We start from the raw sequence: 18,453 nt of genomic DNA, 5'->3' as shown, positions 1-18,453 counted from the left end.
TACTGGGGGTCGGGTTGGGTGTGTCTATTACTTTAAGAAACTCATTAAAGTCTCAAAACTGTTTATTTGCCTTGTTTGGTCTCATCCTTTTCAGCACAACCTCACGTGTCTGAATTTACAGTCATGTTTTCATTTTGACTACTGTATTAACATAATTGATCTAAAAAAAACATAAAATGCGAGTAGAAAAGTTATATTTTTACTGTAACAACGACAAACATGTTTAATGAATCATATTTCATAACAAATATAAATTGTCAATTTTAAAATCATATGCTCAAGTTTTGCAAACAACAAAGTTATTTGCAGCCATTTACCTTTTTTAAACAATTTCTTCAAACTACTTACAGAACAATCAGCTGTTCTTCAATAAGATGTCACACAAATTATTTATGCCACTCCAAAAAAATAATTTCTGTCCACTATAAAGGAAACATCACAGCCTGCAGGTCTGACAGCAGCAGGTGTGTCACTCCTGTTTCTACCTGGAGACAGCAGTCGCCTCATAAACGTGACGAAACTATTGAGCAAAAAAACACACGTATGTGATTGTTTTGCCCCCTGAGCTCCAGGTGTTGTGCCAGACAGTGATCGTGATCACCGTCCGCGGCAGCGCAGCTGCTTAAAGCTGTAGCGTCCAGATTACTTACAGCTACTTCCTGCAGCTGATATAAGATGCTGTAAGCTGAACACAGCTTCAACCGTCTGTTTGTTGAAAAATAGTAACGCGACCACATTTTCTTGTTAGTAACGGTAACGGCGTTGTAACGATAGGAATAGTAATTAGCTAGATTAGTCGTTACTGAAAAAAATAACGGCGTTAGTAACGCTGTTACTTGTAACACTGTTATTCCCATCACTGCCAGTTACATATCCATAATATCAACGTCCAGTGTCATGGCACTTGTTCATCATGTGATCCATTCAGGCTGAAGCTCCGTCCTTCATTTTTGAGGCGTTCACAGCGTGTTTGCTGAGGATAGTACCGTCCGTGCCGCCACCAACCTCCACATGCTCCATCTTTGTGATATTAATGTGTTTGTTTGACCACACTGCCACGTTCTAGTGCAATGCGTGTTTGTCCCTCTGTGTCGTCTTGCAGGTTCCTGGTAGGCGGAGTCAGTGACGGTGAGCACCTGTCCAGCCTCCCTGTGTCAGTCTCTGCCCACTCTCTGTTTATGCAGCACATCAATTACAGTTAATTATGATTAATTTTTCCTTCTTTATATTTAACACATTTGTATATTTTTGTTAAAGTGCGTGTCGCCCATTATTTGGACCTGACTGAGCTCCCTGTACAGACGACCTGAGACAGTCTTAGTGTGTCAATAATCTGCTGTTGTGTTTGTTCTGTTCTCAGCTATTTTCTTATGTATAAAGGGACAGACATTGGAAACTCGTCTGATATAAATCACGTTTCCTTGCGCAGACTCATGTTTCACACTTTTGAACAGCGCTGGCCTCTCCGGCTCCCTCTTTTGTTTCGTTCATGCAGTTTGTTTGGCTTCATGTCACCACCTGCAGCGTCAGGCTCTCAGTTTTGTTCAGAGCAGCAGGTCTGAGAGGAAACAGCATTCAGTACGAACAAGGCGATCCCGCTCACAGGGGCTCAAACACTGGTGCGTGACCCTGAGGGGGTCACAGACGTCTCTGGTTGTTTTCTAGAGTGTGTATCACCCTGCTCATCTGCTAATAATGCTAATACATAATACTGAATATCACTTAAATATTAAATATTTATTTAAACTACAATAGTTAAATCAAAGAGGTTTTATATAAAGTCTGTCATCAATGACTTTGTTTTAGACTAAAAACTGAATTAGTTTGATTTGTATCCGAAACACGCTGCACAGGTCAGGTCAGATTATATTTAAACTTTACATTTGGGATACTGGGGGACGTACTTGTACCTAAACCTTTCAGGTTAAGTAGAAAGTGGGCGTATTTTGCTCATTTCACGTCCGCTGTTCTTCTAAATGTGTTCTGGAGATGACTAAAGTGGCTTTCCATGAATAACAGTTCAAAGTAATCCTTTATCTGAGCTTTCATGGAGCTGTCTGAAATAAGCTGCTTTAGCTTCTGTCTCTTTAACACCTCACTCACAATTTAAGCCCCCTGTCTTCTGATTGGATGACTTCAGGAAGCCTGCTGAGGGGCAGTACTCTGCACTGATGAGCTGTGCGGCCTACACCTGTGAGATGTGATGATGTGATTATTTTTTAAGAGTCCATCAAAATTTCCGAACATTATTTCATGTCCCTGAACACGGCGTTTCACCCGCATGTACTGATTCACGCCCATGTAGCCACGCCTCTTATAAAACAAAAGTTCAAATTTGGAGTTGGGAGGTGTTGGTGATGTCATCGCGTGTGTGAGAGACGTTTTTTATTTCTCGTTTTTCAAATACATTTAAACGGTGTCACTTGGTTAATGTTAGTAAGACTTTAGTTCGGGTTAAAACGCGACGCCTTTTGAAGCTTTGTCCCCTTCTTAGTTGCCGTGGTAACGCCTCTCTATTGGACAGACAGTAAACATAGTTCCCACTAAAACACATCGCTTACAAATCTGTAACATTCACGGACATTAACGATACACGTCAGACTTCTTTACTCAGCCAGAGGTGTCGCCCCCTGCTGGACATTAGAACAAATGCAGGTTTAAGCTCTTCAGTCAGAAAACACACAGTGAACACATGCTGGCATTTATGAGCAGAACACTTTAGAGTAAATGTCCTCAGCAGTTAAAGTAAACAACCTACTCTTATAACACATTTATAGAAATATCCCATGATGCACCCAGATTTGATTGGGCTGGTCATGTGATGTTTAACAATGACATCAGAAAATGTGTGATGAGCTTTGCTTTTTTATTTTCTTACTCCATGAGACCTCTGGAGGTCAGAGGTCATGGAGTCCAGGTGATGACCTGGATGGCGGTCTGAGTGGCCCGCCGGATGTCCTGGTCCGCCCCCGCAGCCTCAGCCTTCTTCTCCAGCAGGGGGAGCTGCTCCAGGAGGAGGCGGCGGCCGTTAGGAGCCTCAGCCAATGAGGTGAGCGCACGAAGGACATACATGATGAGGGCCTTCCTCCTCTTCTTCATCTCCTCCTCGTCATCGTCCCCGTGCTTCTCAGACAGCAGGCCGAGGAGGACGGGGAGGACGTCCAGGTCCAGGCACCGCTGCTTACCTGCAGTCACAGATACTTCTGTGTTTGAAACATGGAACTAAACTGAAGCTGGGTCGATACCTTCAGACTGATCGTGGATGTAAAAACCGATTTTACTTAAACTGATCCTGATTCAAAGTTTGGAGTTTCTGAGTTGAGGGTTGTGGAAGCCGGTGTGCGTTTGTACCTGTGGTGATGATGACGGTGTTCATGATGACTCCTGCAGCGTTGGCTTGAACCTCCACGTCTTTGTCCCGTAGAAGACCGACGAGGACAGGAAGGACCTCGGCATCCTCGCAGACCTGTCGCTTCCCGTCCATGGGAACGCTGTAACCAGCAAACAGTCGGTTAAACCAGCGCACGGCGAGGAAACAAAAGCACAGCCTGGATCAGAGCGAGCTGATCTACCTGAGTGCCATCATTGCTGCGGCCGCCTCTCGGCGGATGATCGAGGATCGGTGGGACAGTTTGCGTCCCAGCAGCGAGACGCCATCGGAGGCCAACCCCGGCAGGGCGTCCAGCCTGGAGCAGTGGGTGAGGGTGGAGAGGAGCAGCAACTGCACCTCCTCATCTTCCTCCTTTGTGAGTTTCAGCATCAGTTTAGGCACCAGAGAAAGGAGAGCCTCTGCTCCTGCAGGGCGGCATGGAAAACCCACAATTAAGCCCTGAACTGTCCTCATGAACGCCTACAGACGTACGAGTGCTGCAGCATGTGACCTGCTGCCCTGAGGACACGCCCCCTGACCCCTCAAACATCATCTTAGTCCTCAATCATTAAACTCCAGGTTTGAGTTCAGGGTTAGGGTTAGGTTGATGCTGAGAATCCGAGCTTACCTGCAGGCAGCAGAGCGAGGCGGCTCAGCACTCGGTGGACGTTCCTCCTGCAGGAGAACGAGGAGTCGTCCAACAGCTGACAGAGAGGAGGGAGCAGGGAGGAGGCGAGGACGGCCTGCCTGCAGGAGGAGGCGACAGGACACACACATGAACCCTGAACAGCTTTAAAGCTCCTGAACTTTCAGAAAGATTCAAAAAATGACACAAACGGATCCCAACAAATATCCTAAATTTATAAAAGAAACTCTGCTAGTTAATGTTCCACAGGCAGACGCAACTCTCATGATTTAGCTCTTATGTGATGCTTTATTTATCGTAATAATTTTAAAAAAGGTAAATTCTTTGTTTTTAATAGGTTATTAAATAAAATTGAAAAGTTATTTCACAGCGTTAATAAAAAAAAGTATTTTGTGTAATTTGGTGGTTTATTTATTGTCAAATAATTTAAAAAAGTTGTTCATTTGTGTCTGACATTTATTTCAATGTCATGTTTAAAAGCTCCATAACACAAATAGAGCCAAGCTTCAGCTTCACCTGGACCTCACAGCTGGGACACAGCGCCACCTGCTGGTGGGGCCGCAGCACAGCAGAAACTGAGAGCCCAGCAGTTCAGATTTTCTCTTCATCGTTCTTTCATTCTGCTCACACGTCGCATCCTGTTTTCCAGAACAGCCGTTTGTCAACTTTTCAGGCTCAACATTTTCTCTCCTGTCTGAAAAACTCCAAAACAAGATTCTGTTTGCTTCTTCGTGATGAACTCGAGTGTTTGAGCGGATCTTTGGTCTGTGATCGACTCCAAACACGTTTGTCTTAAAGACACGAGAAGCTTTATTTACTAGTTTTGCTAGTTTTTGGTTGTCATTTTTGTGTATCTGTTGTTTTGCATTATGTGGTTGTTTGATCTGTTTGCCTCTTTATTGCAATTGTGAGTGTTTTGCTTTCCTGCTTTTCCGTTTTAAACAGAATGACCCGATGACCCCGTCTTCCTCCCGGTGCCGTGCCTGTTTGTCTCGGTGCACGTACCTGCCGATGCTGTGTGAGGTCAGCAGGTGAAGAAGCTCACAGGTTTTTGCTCTGACTGATGGATCTTCATCCCTGAACAAAACCTTCAGCTGCTTCAGAAAACCTGCAGAAGAAGAACCAGTTTGTACTTTTCCCAACTTTCCTCCATTTTAGTCACAGCAGACTTCAGAGTGGGCCGGTGCCACCCCAAGTCCCACCTTCAAACACGCCAATAACAGCTAGTGAAACACCTGAAGTCCTCAGGTTATGTTTTATAGTTTTCAAAAGCAGGGATGTCCAGCACAGTGTCACGGCTCCTCCCTTCTCTCCCTGATTTCCCCTGAACTGCACACCTGTCCTCCCTGTGCAGAGGGCGGACCTTACGGTGACCCTCTGAGCTCTTACCTCCGGTAACAGCCTGGTACAGTCGCTCCGGCTCGTGCACCAGGTCGCAGAGTGACGTCAGAGCCCGGAGCCTCGCCGCAGCCCCGGCCCGCAGCAGCTCCCCGAACAGCTGCGGCACGGCCCGCCGCCCGAAGGCCACCGGAGCCCGTGTCGGGTCCGTGAGCGCCCCGGCCATCCGGGACGAAACTCCGCGTAGAGGTGAGAGAGGGGGCAGGTTAATCGATCAGGAGCACACCGGGTCCGCTGGTCAGCCGATCAACGCTCACCTGTTGCCTAGTAACCGCATATAAACATCAGGCCACTGTGGTGATGCGTTTCAGGCCTGTAGGACTTATGGAAACCTCAGTTTTCAGTTTTATATGTCATATGCAAGTTAGCACAGGGTCAACATTGCAATGAAATGTGTTTGACGAGCAGCAGTCACTCAGCAACATGATACAGTAGGAGAAAATATAATAAAATAATAAAGAAAATAGAAAAATAGTAAGGAGCAAAATATTAGAGAGACGTGGCAAAAGAGAAGAGATGACTAAATATATATTTATCTATAAATATAAATATATGTACACTAGTGATTAAATAAGAAAATCTTGAAAAGAAATATGACGGGTGGCTGTGGTCCTTGGTGACCTCCTGACTGGTCCTGTTATTCCGTGATCGTTTGTTTAAATCGAATAGAAACACAATCATCAAATCAAACAATCGCAAAAAATAAAGCGGAAGCGACACCCGAAGGAGCTGCTGCCACGGAAACCATCCAGTGAGGGTCCCGGTGTAGCTTCTGTGCTGTTTGGTCAAAGGAGCTTGGAAAGAAAAGCGTCTGGACTTCTTTAAGTTGCTTGAAGACGTTTCACCTTCATCCGAGAAGCTTCTTCAGTTCTAAGGTCAAATGGTGGAGAGTCCCAGATATAAACCTAGTGGGAGTTTCCCCCCACAGAGGGACAAAAGGACCCCTGATGATCCTCTAATCGCCTGAGCCAAGGTGGGAAACTGGGCGTGGGTCCCAATCAGCCAGAGTTTCAGGTGTGTTCATTGTGAAACCTGGCCCCACCTTATCATGCGAATTCCTGAGGTCAGATGGCCCAGGATGTGAGTGGGCGTTAAGGCGTCTGGGAAGGATCTCAAAACTGGATTATAGATGGCAGAGAGTTGGTGTCGTAAGCCCCGCCTCTGTTCAAAGATGGTCACTCACAGTGGACATAGATGCTTCTTTCACTCCTCTTTCAAACCATCTGTCCTCTCTGTCCAAAATGTGAACATTGGCATCCTCGAAAGAGTGACCTTTATCCTTAAGATGCAGATGGACTGCTGAGTCTTGTCCTGTGGAGGTGGCTCTTCTGTGTTGTACCATGCGCTTGTGAAGTGGCTGTTTGGTCTCTCCAATGTAGAGGTCTGAGCATTCCTTGCTGCACTGTACAGCATACACCACATTGTTAAGTCTGTGTTTTGGCGTTTTGTCTTTGTGATGAACCAGTTTGTGTCTGAGTGTGTTGCTGGGTCTGAAGTGTCAGAATCAGAATACTTTACTGATCCATGGGGGAAATTATTTTTTGTTACAGTGCTCCATTATAAACAAACATTAACAAGACAGACAATACACTAACTAAGAATAGCACCATATATATGCATAAAAGTCACTTATTAATAAATAGCTGAAAAAGAAACATGTAGCTGTTGCAGCAAACAGTGTGTTAAGTGGATGCGTTGTACAGGGAGCCACAGGCAGGAATGATTTCCTGTGTCGTTCAGTGGTGCATCATGGGTAATCTCAGTCTCTCACTGAACGAGCTCCTGTGACTGACCAGCATGTCATGGAGTGGGTGGGAGGTGTTATCCAACATTGTCTTTATCTTGGACAGCATCCGCCTCTCCGACACCACCTTGAGGGAGTCCAGCTCCATCCCCACAACATTGCTGGCCTTACGGATCAGTTTATTAAGTCTGTTGGCATCTGCGACCCTCAGCCTGCTCCCCCAGCATGCAACAGCATAGAGGATCGCACTGGCCACCACAGACTCATAGAAAATCCTCAGCATTTTCTGGCAGATGCTGAAGGACCTCAGTCGCCTCAAAAAATAGAGACGACTCTGGCCCTTCCTGTAAAGTGCTGTGGTGTTTTTAGCCCAGTCCAGTTTATTGTCAATGTGTACTCCAAGGTATTTATAGTCCTCCACAATGTCAACACTGACCCCCTGGATTGAAACAGGGGTCAAATGTTTCCTGGTCTTCCTGAAGTCCACGATCAGTTCCTTGGTCTTTGCCACGTTGAGCTGCAGATGATTCTGCTCACACCACGTGACAAAGGAGTCGATCACAGCCCGGTACTCTGTCTCATCATCCCTGCTGATGCATCCAACCACCGCAGAGTCATCAGAAAACTTCTGAAGATGGAGGTCTCTGGGACGTGGCGTCTTTGGTACGACGAGGCATGATGTCTTCCACATCACTGGGACCCTCTGCAGACTCAGACTCAGCATAAACAGTTTATGAAAGAAGTACACTGGGATGTCATGCTTGGAGAAAACGCTCCTGAGTTTCTCTGATACACCGGCTACATACAATGTTGTTGCGTCTGTCCTTCTTATCCTCCCTCGCTGGTGTCTGATCTTCTTTTCGGTGCATCTTTGCTGACTTTAAGAACGCCCAATTACGATAACCATGTTTTCAGTGCTTCCTTCACATGTGTGTGTTCCTTCTTTTTCCCTTCAGGCTTAGAGGGAACATGTTCTGCCCGGTGGTGTAGGGTCTTCAAGCAACCCAAAGAAGTCCAGACGCTTTTCTTTCCAAGCTCCTTAGACTATGATGACCTGGATGACTGAGAACCTTCACAGACAAACATCTGTGCTGTTAATGCTGGACGAGGTTTGGACTCTGGACCCTCATTCACACAAGTGCGCTCTTCTATGCTTTGAGTGGTTACCAGTTAACATTCACGTCACAGTGTGACACACCTCTGTGTCGGCCGTCCGCTGGGACTGAACCAGCTGATGTCAGCTGGGGTCACGACCTCCGTCCTCCTCATGTGTTCAACTCTTCTCCTGTGACATTTCTCATTATTACACATAACCTCTCTCTGCTTTGGTTTCTTTGCATGTGTCGACCGGATGAGTTGTTACAGAAAGAGAATTTCATTGCAACATCACTTTTACAAACATATTTAGAAAACCGGTAACGTGTTCAAGTCTTATTTTACCCGCTGTGAGCTGCAGAGACTGAGAAAGTGCTAAGACAGTCAAAACTAATCCACCCTGTGAGAAAAGAGCCCACTGAACACAAATCAGCGTGATGAGAACTACTGATGATGAAAGGAAGCATCTTTATTTTAGTCTGAGCCCAGTCCCATCTGCTAACATGGAGGAGGCGGGTTCATGACCTATACTGCAGTCAGACACCAGGGGGCGATAGAGACGTCTGGGCTTCATTTTTTGGGAGCTATTAGGTCGTCCATGTTTTCTACAGTCATTGGTCAAACCTGTGGGAAAAAAAGAACTTAGGTTCTCTTAAACCTGAAAAACACGTATTGAAATTACTGGAGAACATCAGAACGCGCCGATGCTGACGTCACTGTTGGATTCGTTCTGAGGTCGACACACGAAGGCAACAAAAAAAAGGAGAAAAAATGAAACGTTTATTGTGTGAAGCTGTTGGACGAGGTGAACGGAGCCCTCAGTTCAAACATAAATGAAACATGAGAACATGAAAAACATTCAGGTTTTCATTTTGGAAGCAGAATAAGAAAAACAAAAACCCGCCTCCATCCGATTCTCATCCAATCAAATCAATAACCAACAAAAAAACATTTAAAGACAAACCAAAATCATTTTGTGTCTATTTCTTCTTCTTCTTGCTCTTCTTCCCTCCCTCTCCCTGCTGAGAGCTGGTGTCGCCTCCTCCGCTCTTCTGGGTCCGAGTCTTGAGTTTGGGGATCATCTCTGCGACGTAGATCATCACGTCTTTACCTGCAATCACCACAAACGGCACACCTTTACCTCGGCTAATGTCGTCTACGTGCAGCAGTGTCCTTTCAAAATAAAAGCACTCACGTGAGCTGAACTTCTCCTGACACGGGCTGCCGTCCGCCTGCTTAATCTGAACTCTGACCCGACCTTTGAACTGGCCGTCCCTGTTCCACTCCCGGGGGTGGATTTTGTTCTGGAAGAGACACACAGAGTCCGACCACGCTGTGTTTTACAGAGAGTGTGTGTGTGTGTGTGTGTGTGTGTGTGTGTGTGTGTGTGTGTGTGTGTGTGTGTGTTCTCAGGTGTTACCTCCATGTAGACGTTCATCCCTGCAGCCGCCAGCACGTCTCTGATCTCAGTGCAGGACGGATTCTCCACCGCCTGCAGACACAGCAGCACGTTCACACTCAGCACGCCACTTCCTGTCTATTTTACTTTAGTACATTTGAGCGAGCAGCAGATGTCCTGATGCCCGATCAGTCATCCAGGTAAAGAAATCCCAAAAGGTTGATTCTGTTCATCTGGAGGTTTTCAGTGGGAGAAACGTATCATGATGATTAACAGCTGCTGATCAATGACCCTGATCTTTGATCAATGGTCATGAGAATTTGCATATCATTGATGATAAGCTGACCTCCAGCCCACTGCTCATGGACAGAATCAACCTTTTCACAGTGAAACTTTTTGTTTCAGGGTTTTTTTTCTCCATCTGGTCTTTTTTTTTTTTTTTAATCCAAGAGTTTCTTCACTTTTATCTCGCGTTTCAGTCGACTGTAAAATGCTTTAAAAGAAGAAGATGAGTTAAGTTCAAAGATCACAGCTCAGGTTTCAGAGGTAACATCAAACACGATCATTCAGGCTTATCAGAGGCTGTTTCCATGTTATGCTACAAACACTTGTGCCTCATGATTTTTACTTATTTAAAAAAACGAATCTTCCAGCAGTCGTGCGTCTCCTGTAGACGCACAGCACGAGCTCTAATGATCTTTATGCCGTTTTCATCTACAAAAGCATGTCACACAGGCTGCGAGCGTACGTAGTCATCAAACACATGAACGTTAAACCGTCACCTTCTCCGCGGAGATCCTTCGTCCTTCAGCCAGCGTCTTCTTACTGTTGATGTAGATGGGATAGAGGCAGACGAACCTGAAACAGACGACGCAGCGACTCAGTGACTGACGGCCGTCCTCATGCATGAAGCCGAGCGCGCTAAGTAAGAACTCCTTATCCAATAATCGCTCGGCTGGAATCACTCACCAAATGGTAAAAATGGTAAATGGCCTGCATTTGTACAGCGCTTTACTCAGTCTGTAAGGACCCCAAAGCACTTCACACTACATCCAGTCATCCACACATTCACACACTGGCAGCTACGTTGTAGCCACAGCTGGCCTGGGGCGCACTGACAGAGGCGAGCTGTCAGTGCGCCCTGCCTCTGTCAGGTCTTTCAGATCCTGTTGATCCACTGTAGAGTTTTTTAGGCCTCACACTTCTTCTTCTGTACAGTTTTTCATTAGACTTCTAAATAAACGCTCCACACCACGCTGAGATATGCCACGTTATCAGCTCTTTGGGAATCAGCGTGTTGGATCAAAAATATTATTTTATGTCAAAATGTGATGTTTTTGGCATTTTTCACAGACTCGACTAAAGAAACGGTCTGCTATGTGTCGGCACGGCGCGGGTCCATGCCTTCAGCTGGGAGCTGTTTTTAACGTTTCAGTGATTCGTAGGTCAGAGTTCAGAGGCTTCATCAAAACAAACTAACAAACACACACTATAAACACGGTCAGGAACAAGGACTGGGCTAAAAATGAGGGAAGACAATGGAGGCCTTCTGGAGAACTGTTGCTCAAGAGCACTTTAAAAGTCACAAGAACGTCTGTCTGCTTGTAAACAAAACAAAGACATGAGACCTTTGTCTTCCAGTTTGGTTTCTCCGCTCTTCACTCAGATCTCTGTGGTACCAGCTCCTCTGACTGAGGAGGGAAACATCCTGTAAGCTCCACAGATCTGATCAAACTCTCCGAACCGGAACGTTCAGCAAACTTTCTGCACATTAATGTGACTCTGACACATTTCGCCCCTTTAGCTTTAAAAATAAGGCGGTCTGTAAACATCAAGCTTAAGCTTCTAATCACACGTCATGCTTAAGGATGAGGACCACAGGCCAAACTTCATGTAGAAAATGCGCAATTTAACTTTCACTCTGTTCCCCGTGACTTTACACACAGCTCAAAGACATTTCACTAAAAGTCCTTTAAAAACTCAGTGTCAGCTTATCCTAATGTCCTCGTTTCACCGGCGTTTCATCGTCGAGGTTCGGCTCTGAAGTGAACATTTAAACCTTTAAAACAACCTTTTTCCGTGGAGCTTCAGTTAAAAGCTGCGGGACTGTATGCCGAACTGAAGATCAGCCTCCCAGGATCCACATGAGTGCTTCAACATCTTAAAATAAGCACGTGTCGTTTGTAGGTGCATTTGTTTCCTTAAATGTTTAAAATTCTCTACAAGACTCTGCACGAGAAACCGGCTAGCTCTGTTAGCTGTAGCTTAGCCAGGGTCCTGGACTTACCGCTCTTTATCCGCGGGGTTCTGGGTGAGATGAGCCATGGCTGTCGCTGCTCGGGGACTAAACGCACCGTCTGATCCGAGCCTCTCAGTAATGGACACTAATATGTTTGTAGTATCACCTCACATACACACAGGCTACCGTAAAGATAACGCAGCCATACGGCCACACTGTTGACAACAGCCGCTTCTCTTCTTCGGCTTCTGTATTTAGGCAGAATACACACAGCGCTGGGATGTTGCTGCCCTCTACTGTTTGTTTGTCAGCTCCGTTTTGACATGAATATGAAACCTGTCAGTGAAGAAAGAAGCCGTAGACTCTAAGGCTTATGTCACATGTGAGCTGTAGCCTCAGTTTCTTGTTGTTAGCTGACAGGTGTGGCCCACAGTGTGGTCTTCTGCTGCTGTAGCCACTCTGCTTCATGGTCTGATGTGTTGTGCTTTCAGAGATGCGCATCTGCGTAACTTGTGTATAACAAGCGGTTGTTTGAGTTACTGTTGCCTTCCTATCACCTGTCTCGAGTTCATTCTACGAGCCAGTTTCACCCAGAGAACTGCTCCTCACTGGATGTTTCCTGTCTCAGGCCGCTCTCTGTAAACCACAGCAGGGAAAAGTCCAGCAGTGTCTGAAATACTCGGCCCGTATCAAGAGCCTCGTCCAGTCATCCTCCTGATGCTCAGTTTGACTCTAACAGGCTGTTCTGACCATGTCGACATGCTTTAACGTTGCTGATTCATTACAGGCTGATTAAATGATATTTGCATTAACGAGTAGTTGAACAGATGTACCTAATAAAGTGGCTGTTGAATCCATGTAACTGTTCAGCACTTTGTTTGAAAGTGCTTTATAAATGAAGTTATTATTATTATTATTGTTGTTGTTAAAGCAATGCAGAAAAACTGTAAATGAATGTGCTGACAGCCTCCTACACTCCTTTATGGCTGAAGAATTGTAAAATATTATCACATTTACAGCTACATAAACATTTATTATTAGCCAGCCATTCCTTTAAGCAATAAAACACAATGAAAACACCTCAGTGGACGTAAAAGTGCTGCAAGTAAACATAATTCCTCTGAGGACAAATATTCCCCCTCAGTATTATTGTTGTGTTTGTTTCAGGCTGGGGTTGTTTAATTACTTTTTAAATACTTTACATGTCCAGGACCACATTTTATAAATCATGTTGCAGATGTTGTCCTGTGAGAACAGCTGCTGATGAACATCAGGGAACAGTTCCCCCTGCCTGGGATAGGTTTACTGGGTTAACGTGTGCTGCAGCGGCCAGGACTGTCTCAGGCTGGAGTTGCCCGGGTGAGAGGCAGTGTGCTGGGCTGAGTGTCCCCTCAGCTTGCTGCTCTGTACGAGAGAGTGTGTTCCCTGCGCCTTCTGGTTAGGGAACGGGTCCTGACTTTGCCTGTGCTTCTGCACCGAGCAACAGTCAGAGTCTTGGAGTCCGTGGGTAGGATGGTTGAGGGCGCTCCACCCGGGGACTCTGTCATCTTGGATGTGCTTGCTCATTGGACGTCATATGATTGTATCATTGTAGGGTCTACTTTACAGTATAAAGCACCTTGAGGGGACTGTTGTTGTGATTTGGTGCTGTCTAAATAAAGCTGAATTGAATTAAATTACTATGTGATTTTCTACATTTCACAATGGACTAAGAAAAAAAATCCCATTCACTTGACATTAATATTAAAATAATACATAATACAACTGCGGCCTGTCCAGGCTGTGCCCCGCCTCTCGCCCTAAGACAGCTGGGATAGGCTCCAGTGACCCCGCGACCCTGAAAAGGATAAGTGGAAGTGAATAGATGGATGGATCAGAGTGGTGGTTACACTTAACATCACCACACAGCACAAATCAGTGACAGTAAATGTTTATTGTTCAACTATTACAAAATATATAGCATGAAAAATCAATTTTAATGGTGTGGGGAGATGAGTCCACATTACAAAACAGCTCACACTCTCCACCTCTGAATAAGCTCAGAAATTTGCAGCCGTTACAGTAAATAAAAGCAATAAAAGACGATCAGTGTTATGTCAGGTACATGTTTGGTAAGAACTCGACTAGCTTGTTCAAGCTGTGAAATTCACACAGTGTCTAATGATCCACGGTGGTAAATCCCAACGACACCAAGTGCAGTTCTTTTCTTTGGTATTTGGCACGTTTGTCCACAGTTTGTCGACTTTGTGTAATTTAAAGATGTTTGAAGCTGAACGACTCCTCGGTTACTCTGGGTAACTGAACCAGACACATTCAGGATCTATGATTACAGGAACTTTCCTTTAGTTTGCAGTTGATTAATAAACGTGACAGATTTAGACTTTAGAAAGCAAGAATACTCATGATTAGCTCAACATTTAGAGTAACTAGCAAAGTGAGTATAATTATAAGTATAAAAAGAACTTATTTGTGAAATCACATATTTAAAGAATGTGTGACCTGCAGCAGCAGCGGTCTACATTACTGTTGGTGCTGACTCTGCTTCAACATTAGTTTCATCTTCTTTTTGTCTTTTTGGTTTTTGTGCTTTTCTGATTAATTTTCGAGACCCTTGTAAAGCAAAAGCCAAGTGGAAGACAAGAAGAGTGATGCAGATAGCCCAGGTTATGATCAATGACCAAAGTGATTCCTTCTTTCTATACTGGCACTCTTGCAGCAGCATGTCCACCGACGCCTCCACCTCCCTGAACACCAGCACCAAATGGCCACATTCATCATCATCACTAATCCAGCCTCGCAGTGCAATTTTTACAGTTGATTGATCGAATCCAAAGAAGGTCAGCAGGACTCGGTCAGATAATAGTTGGCAGTCAAACTCTGGACTTGAATTTGAGCTCAGGTACAAAACATCTGTGGCGTTGTCTGTTGCACAGTTGTCTATGGTGACTGAGCCGTTGCTGAAAGTGAACATGTAAATGTCATTTCCATCACCTCCAACCAGATAATCTCCACCGGTGGACACCAAGATGTCGTTACCATCTGAGCCTTTGAGAAGAGAACTTTCATAACCAGACACTAAGATGTCCGAATAGATGGTGCCGATCACAGTTTCCACATCCTTCAACACGTCGCCCTCAGCGTCAGCATGGTGGCCTTGGCCCGTCAGCAGGTTAACATAAACCCCTTCACCCTTCTCATGATCACCCCGATAGAGAACCGAGTCTCTGCCTGGACCTCCGTCCACCAGATCAGCTCCTGGTCCAGGAAGGAAGACGTCCCGGCCAGAGTTTCCCATCAGTGTGTCATTTCCATCTTCACCATAAAGAGTGTCGTCTCCTCTCCCACCAATCAGGATGTCAGCTCCATTTCCTCCTACCAGCGTGTCATCTCCATCACCTCCATCCAAGGCGTCGTCCTTCCACCCACCAATCAGAGCGTTGTCTCGGTTGTTGCCTATTATAACATTCGACTGGGAGGGGCAGCCTTGCACTGTGTGAACCTCTGACAGATTTCTCTGAGCGCTGAGGTCCAAACGACAGTCCACCGGAGACTGTGTGAGAGTCACTTTGAAAGCTTCTACCTGATAGAAAGAGTCGTCTTCAGATGAGTTTAGAGACTTGAGTTTGAAATGGACGCCATCAGAGCTCTGAAATTCTAGATGCTGATGTTTTTCACCATTAGCATAATTGCGGAGAACGAATTCTAATCTTTCCTCATTTTTCATGATTCTAACATGAACATCATCTCTTGTTGAGTCCATTAAAACTGTTGAGTCCAGTATGACTCGACTTCCATCAAGGAAATCCATATCTACCAGCACAGTGTCAGTTTTCTGATCTTCTGCAAAGTTATCAATGATTATGTGGTCTCCATATTTATGTTTGATTATGTAGGTGTCTTTGCCTTCCCCTCCTATCATCAGTGCCCCCCCGGTGTGTGGATCCAGTAAATTCTCATTGCTGTTTCCAACCATGATGTCAAATCCTGAGGAGCCGTACATTTCTTTCACTGATTCAACATCATTCATAATCATCACTTTCCCCCAGTGCATGCAGTTGCCTCTATCAAAATAAATCCTTGCTTTTTGATGAGAGTAAACTATCTTTTTATAAAAATACATGCATAGATTGTCATAGTTTACTGGAAGTAGTTCAGGACTCAGGTTTCTGTAGTCGATGGTTAAAGGCAGCATTAAATCCCATCCACAGCTGCTGATGCTGGGCTTCAGTTCAGCTGTTACTCCATCACTGGTCTTGATCTGCAGGTGCTGATATTTCTTTGATTTAAACCAGTTCTGTAAAATAACAGTTCTTCTGCCGTGTACCTGAACGATGATGCTCTGACCTGCACATCTACATGTTATATCCTGATATTGTTCTTTAAGGAAGAGCAGGTCCAAGGTTAGATCTGGTGATAGATTGTTGATGGTTTTCACTCCTTGTCCTGCTGTGATAACGTACCAGTCCTCTCCTCCTCTCCCCTCAATGAAATCATCTCCTAATCCAGGGACAAGAACGTTGTGTTCTTTGTTTCCTTTGATGACATCGTTATAGTTTGACCCGCGGATCTCTGTCACGCTGTCCAAAGCATCATCCTTCTCAAGGTCCACCCTCAGAGGAGACGGGGAGCTGCTGTAGTCAATGCTGAGGCTCTTTATACATGTGGTGAAGATGTTCCTCTGCAGGCAGTCAGCTTTGTTATCTGACACTGTGAAGGTGATCAGATCCTTTGTGATGAACAGCAAGTGTCTGTGTGCTGATGATCTGAACCAGTTCACTACAGTAACATCAAACACTGTGCTGCCATGGTGAGCCAACAGATGAACATCATCACCTTCTACTCTGACTCCAAACGTATGAAGATTTGCTTCTATGATGGCCAGGTCAGTTTTCTCGTCTCTTGAGTAATTTTCAATGAGCACAGAGGAAAAGTTTCTGCCTTTCACCATGTAAATGTCTTCTCCTTCAGCACCAATCAGACGATCTCGCCCTCCTCCCCCATCTATCAGGTTCCTTTCTCCATTTCCAATGAGTTCATCATTATACTGAGACCCAAAGATGTTTGTAACTGTGTGTAAAAGTGGCTGTGATGCATCAACAGCTGCACCGTGTTTCTCAAACATCTTGTTAATTCCTCTGGCCACCAGCTGAACTGAAGAAACCACCGTGGAGGAAATCTCAAATAAGACTCCGTCTTCTGACATCATGTTCATGTGACGATAATCTTCTCCTAAAAACCAGTTTTGTATTCTTACAGTATGACTGCTCTCATACATCAGCACAGCATCGTTTCCTGATTTAGACACAGAAATGTGGCTGTAGGCGACACTGAAATGCAGATTGTCTTGTGCTCTGGAGGGATCGTAGTTGTTAATGATTGTTTTCCCTCCATTCTCAGGAATGATGTAGGTGTCCCTTCCTCCTGAGCCTTCAACATAACTTCTCTGTGGACCGAGGAAGAATGTGTCATCCCCTGGTTCCCCATGAAGTCTGTAATAGTAGCTCAACATGACTTCAATCATGTGTTCGTCCTGTGATTTCTGAACTGCAAAAAATCGATTAGAGTCTCTGTTTCCCCTGTATGTCCCGTACCTCGAATTGGTAAGAGTTTCATAACCTGAAACCACTGTCACAGATCCAGCTGGTATAAATATAAGTACTTTTTTTTCATATGTTTTGTGCTTTAATCCATGTGACTCTCCCAGACCAAGAATTATATCTTTGCTTCCATCTGTGCTAATGTTCCAGCATTGTCTTCTTGGACTCTCATCATGAGAAACAAAATAGTCCATGCAGAGCTCAGACTGACCCTCATCAGCGAGGCAGAAGTTAATACCTCCTCCATTCCAGGAGGAGGCGCCAGCAGCAAAATCAATGGCTGTCGTTCCATCCTGTTGCTTTGTGACTTTATAATATTGGTGATAATCTGAGATCTCTGCAACAAGTTTTCGTCCCTCCTCAATTTCATCATAACGCCAGTCATAAAACACACTAGCCACATGTATAGCAAAGTGCATGATCCCTTTTCCCAAGCCAACAAAAACAGCAGCTATTTTGTCCAAAACTCCAGCGTCTGCTTTGAGGCTCTTCAGTTCATTCTGGATGCCCATATAAACATCATCAATGGCCATCCGCTCTACTGATAGAGCCAGAGTTATAGGTGCAATGAAAGGTGCCAGTTCAGGCTGAACAAGCTCAACAATATCTAACTCAACTATGTATAAATCGAACGCAGCATCAATGTATCCCAGAGCATCTCCTCTCTCCAAATCTTGTTCTACATTGTAGATCCCAAATCCAATTCCCACTATTGGTATAACTGTCATAAAACGCTTCATTGCAGGGCTCCTCATGATCACTTTTGCGATTCTTGACTCTGAGGTCAAAGCTTTGCTTGCAATAGCAGATGTTGTCATAGCCGTCACTCCATGAGCCGTCTGCAAAGACCCCACCACACCATCTTTGATGTTTCCCTCTTCAAAGGCACGAGCAGCTCCTTTCAGTCCCAGCATGAGACCCAAAGCGCCAACAGCAGTTCCAGTCCTCTCTATATACTTGTTGAC

At 45.1% G+C, this 18,453-nt stretch overlaps 2 protein-coding genes across 3 annotated transcripts; both read right to left on the bottom strand.

Moving 5' to 3' along the window:
* Positions 1-1,498: 1,498 nt before the first annotated feature.
* Positions 1,499-5,754, bottom strand: rsph14 (radial spoke head 14 homolog). Its single transcript, XM_026187739.1, has 6 exons — positions 5,406-5,754; positions 5,022-5,124; positions 3,999-4,117; positions 3,573-3,795; positions 3,352-3,491; positions 1,499-3,185 (listed from the first exon to the last, which is right to left on the bottom strand). The coding sequence occupies exons 1-6, from the start codon at positions 5,578-5,580 to the stop codon at positions 2,905-2,907; spliced, it is 1,041 nt and encodes a 346-aa protein (XP_026043524.1). The 5' UTR covers positions 5,581-5,754; the 3' UTR covers positions 1,499-2,904.
* Positions 5,755-8,701: 2,947 nt separating this feature from the next.
* Positions 8,702-12,154, bottom strand: srp19 (signal recognition particle 19). 2 transcript variants are annotated; one of them, XM_026188702.1, is made up of 6 exons: positions 11,940-12,154; positions 10,435-10,510; positions 9,674-9,745; positions 9,449-9,557; positions 9,218-9,364; positions 8,702-8,877 (listed from the first exon to the last, which is right to left on the bottom strand). In XM_026188702.1, the coding sequence occupies exons 1-5, from the start codon at positions 11,975-11,977 to the stop codon at positions 9,234-9,236; spliced, it is 426 nt and encodes a 141-aa protein (XP_026044487.1). In that variant the 5' UTR covers positions 11,978-12,154; the 3' UTR covers positions 8,702-8,877; positions 9,218-9,233. The 2 variants fall into 2 exon arrangements, with proteins under 2 accessions (XP_026044487.1, XP_026044486.1); XM_026188701.1 differs by lacking the exon at positions 8,702-8,877 and having other exon boundaries at positions 9,013-9,364.
* Positions 12,155-18,453: the final 6,299 nt, after the last annotated feature.

The sequence above is a fragment of the Astatotilapia calliptera genome, chromosome 12, assembly GCF_900246225.1.
Source record: "Astatotilapia calliptera chromosome 12, fAstCal1.2, whole genome shotgun sequence".
Lineage (NCBI taxonomy): Eukaryota > Metazoa > Chordata > Actinopteri > Cichliformes > Cichlidae > Astatotilapia > Astatotilapia calliptera.
This window is presented reverse-complemented; position numbering and strand designations above follow the sequence as displayed.

What these genes read in the sequence shown, in the direction of transcription:
- rsph14 (XM_026187739.1), bottom strand. Translation starts at nt 5,580, where the DNA reads ATGGCCGGGGCGCTCACGGACCCGACACGGGCTCCGGTGGCCTTCGGG. An exon ending in CCTCGCTCTGCTGCCTGCAG is followed by an intron (nt 3,796 to 3,998) that starts GTAAGCTCGGAT and finishes GCCGCCCTGCAG; the next exon opens with GAGCAGAGGCTCTCCTTTCT. An exon ending in CACCGTCATCATCACCACAG is followed by an intron (nt 3,186 to 3,351) that starts GTACAAACGCAC and finishes CTGTGACTGCAG; the next exon opens with GTAAGCAGCGGTGCCTGGAC.
- srp19 (XM_026188702.1), bottom strand. Translation starts at nt 11,977, where the DNA reads ATGGCTCATCTCACCCAGAACCCCGCGGATAAAGAGCG. An exon ending in AACCCCGCGGATAAAGAGCG is followed by an intron (nt 10,511 to 11,939) that starts GTAAGTCCAGGA and finishes CGTCTGTTTCAG; the next exon opens with GTTCGTCTGCCTCTATCCCA. An exon ending in GGATGAACGTCTACATGGAG is followed by an intron (nt 9,558 to 9,673) that starts GTAACACCTGAG and finishes TGTCTCTTCCAG; the next exon opens with AACAAAATCCACCCCCGGGA.